Source organism: Vigna angularis, chromosome 5 (assembly GCF_016808095.1).
Source record: "Vigna angularis cultivar LongXiaoDou No.4 chromosome 5, ASM1680809v1, whole genome shotgun sequence".
Lineage (NCBI taxonomy): Eukaryota > Viridiplantae > Streptophyta > Magnoliopsida > Fabales > Fabaceae > Vigna > Vigna angularis.
The window spans coordinates 4,686,229-4,689,284 of record NC_068974.1 but is presented as its reverse complement, the minus strand read 5'-3'; the positions used below and the strand labels follow the sequence as shown (position 1 = coordinate 4,689,284).

The window sequence follows — 3,056 nt, the reverse complement described above, 5'->3', positions numbered from 1 at the left end:
TGTTCTTTTTCTCAATCATAATTTTGATTACATATTTTTTTTTTATATAAGTTTTGTTCAAATTATGTATTGTAAAAATATAATCCTCAATTTTATTGAATCTAATCATTTCCAAAATACACATTAGATTATTTTTCTTTTATTATATTTTTATTTATGATTTATTTTTCATATCCGTATATAACGACTAATTTTACTACGAATCCAAATTCATATATAATGATCTATAGATAAATCGTATTTTTCTTTGTTGTAGTGTATATGTTCTTTAAATTAAGTTTGTGCTTGTTGATAAAACAAATTGCACATGTAGTATTTTAGTACACAACATGACTTATAAAAGACTAGGTAAGATGTCTTTTATGTATTTTTTAGTAAAAGCTTAGAGCTACAAATGGTATATGTAAAGGTGACACATAGGCTTTTTAAACTTAATGAATGATAGCTTCAACACATGCTTAAGATATTTTTATATTGGTGTTTTTGTGAGATTTTACTCTTTGTTCACTTGAATGAATTTGGGGGAGAGTGATTGAATGGATTTGAGAAGATTTGAAAATAAATTTTGTTATTGTTTATTTGAGTGAATTTGGAAGTAAATGAGACAAAAAAATTCACTCTCAGTTACCCCTAAATTCACTCAAATAAATAACAAAAAAATTTATTTTTAAATCTTTCCAAATTCACTCAATCACTCTCCCTTAAATCTATTCAAGTGAATAATTTAAAGATGATGAGACAAAAAAAATAACATTTCTTTTACAAAAACATATTATATTATAGATGATGCAATGTCAAATACTAAATTAATAAAATTAAAATTTTTATATCAAAAATATAATTTATGTAATATACTAAACCTAAAATAATGTTAAACTTATTATTTATCCTTTAATTTATAGATATATATTTGTATATACTTTTGTCCAAACAGAGTGTTTATATCTATAAGATAAGTTTATCGTATGAAGAATAAATATCAAATGTAGATGGGTCGAAGATTTTATACAAGTACCTTTGCTAAGTTTACAACCGTTTTCGAACATTAATAAATTCGCATTAAACTTCTTCTACAGCTGGTGTGCCAGGACATTTTCAAAGCTATTCCCTCTTAAAACATGGGACCAGAGTATGACTTTACTTAGGTTTAAAAATCATTAAGAATGTATGGAACATAATTAGTAAGAAATAGCCATTGAATTATCTTCAAATGGCAAAATATATTTATTTGGTTATTTGTTTCTTTATATGAAAAACAAACAAAAACAAAAACAAAACAAAAACAAAATCTGATACTCTCCAAGATGAAAACTCTGAGTTGAAAATTGGACAATTTTATAACAAAAATTGTATAAATATTAAAAGTTAATCGACTTCATATCCGAAACAATCATAACAAAAATTAAAGTAGTCCTCTCAATATTTTGTGTTCAAAATTCACGTTTCCACGATACAAGAATACCTTAATTTTAACTAGAACTCTACAATAGTATATTATACAATAAAAGATCTTTATAAATGATATTTAATCAATATTCCACTACCAATATTTGCCTGTTGAAATGCCAAGATTCTTGGCATGTATGTAACCTTAATGATGTGAGTGTGGCTACGATTTTAAAACTTTGCTGGAAAATAATTTATGATCATGTGTAAGACTTGAGCATGGCTCCACAGAAAGTGCACATGATAGCCTTCCAAGATTTGCAATAGAAAGGAACATAGCAAAATCTGGTTTGAGTAATCATGTCTGCCACACTGGCACCTCCGCCGCACCGCGAGCAGGACCCGGCCACCGGCTTGCTCCGCTTCACTTTCTTTGTCTGATCCACCAGAAAACAAAAGCAAACCATGCCTGGTTCTTGTCCAATGTTGTTGTCGTGTTGCAACTGAATCTTTGGTTTGTGATTATGAAAGAAAGGCTTTTGGGTATTTTCTGAACCCTCTCTTACGTTGTTTGGTTGCTCTAAGGAATTTATGGTGTCTTTGGTGTTTTATCTGGGGAATTGGGTGCTGTGATGTTTTATAGAGGGAACAGCGAACTCATAAAGTGCGGTTCGTTAAAAGGTCAACTGGTATGGGCCGTCAGATGTGTGAAGCGTGTCATGTGTAATTGAATGGGTTGGACAGGTGTTGGGATCATAATGGGTGTGCCAATGATTGTGATCATCTAATTGGCATGGGAGACCTACTCGTTTCTTGATCAATACCACGTGGTCGGTTCAGATGAGATCATGGGCACAGAAAGAAGTGTGAAAAGTTTCAGCAAAGCAGAGACTTAACGCGGAAAATATTCACTGAACTGTACGGGTTGGTTGGCAAGGGGAGGCTCCGTGTTTCGTTATCCTTATTTTTAGTTTTAAAATAAAAATTAAAAATTCACCTTTATGTTTAATATGTATAAAATTTTCGTTATATTTTTATTTTTATCGAGGGGATATTCATGTTTATATTTGTATTTGTCTTATTATTATTTTCGATATTAATTACATATTGTTTGTAAAATAAAATAAAATTATATAAAGAAAGTTAATATTATGAATGACTCAATAAAAAATATACATATTTTTTAATGTAAATATTCAAAAACTATAATTATAAAAATATAAAATAGGTATATTACATAATAAATGAATGAATATCAAATAATCATAGAACATAATAAAAATATCAGACATATTGATTTCATGAAATTAGGAATTGTATTATGTAATATATTATTTAAACAAAATCACACAAAAGAAAAATGTTATAATAAAAGGAAAAAACTAATTTAAATATTTTAGTGGATATCAAATAAGTCAAACCGTCAAGATAGAATGAAATTCTTTTAAGTGAAAATAATATTTTTCAAATGGAACCTGAAGACAAAATGAAAATGAGAACATAAGTTTTTTATAAGGACTTATGTGTTGAAATGCTTGAAATTGAAAATCATATATAGTTTTGTGAAAAAATAAGTCATAAATAAAAATATAAAAAAAAGAAAAATAATCTAATGTGTATTTTAGAAATGATTAGATTCAATAAAATTGAGGATTATATTTTTACAATAC

General features: G+C 27.6%; 1 protein-coding gene across 1 annotated transcript; it reads right to left on the bottom strand.

Annotated features, from left to right (window-relative positions):
• Positions 1–1,467: 1,467 nt before the first annotated feature.
• On the bottom strand, positions 1,468–1,985 carry LOC108340147 (uncharacterized). Its single transcript, XM_017577367.2, has one exon. The coding sequence runs from the start codon at positions 1,851–1,853 to the stop codon at positions 1,647–1,649; it is 207 nt and encodes a 68-aa protein (XP_017432856.1). The 5' UTR covers positions 1,854–1,985; the 3' UTR covers positions 1,468–1,646.
• Positions 1,986–3,056: the final 1,071 nt, after the last annotated feature.

What these genes read in the sequence shown, in the direction of transcription:
- LOC108340147 (XM_017577367.2), bottom strand. Translation starts at nt 1,853, where the DNA reads ATGGTTTGCTTTTGTTTTCTGGTGGATCAGACAAAGAAAGTGAAGCGG.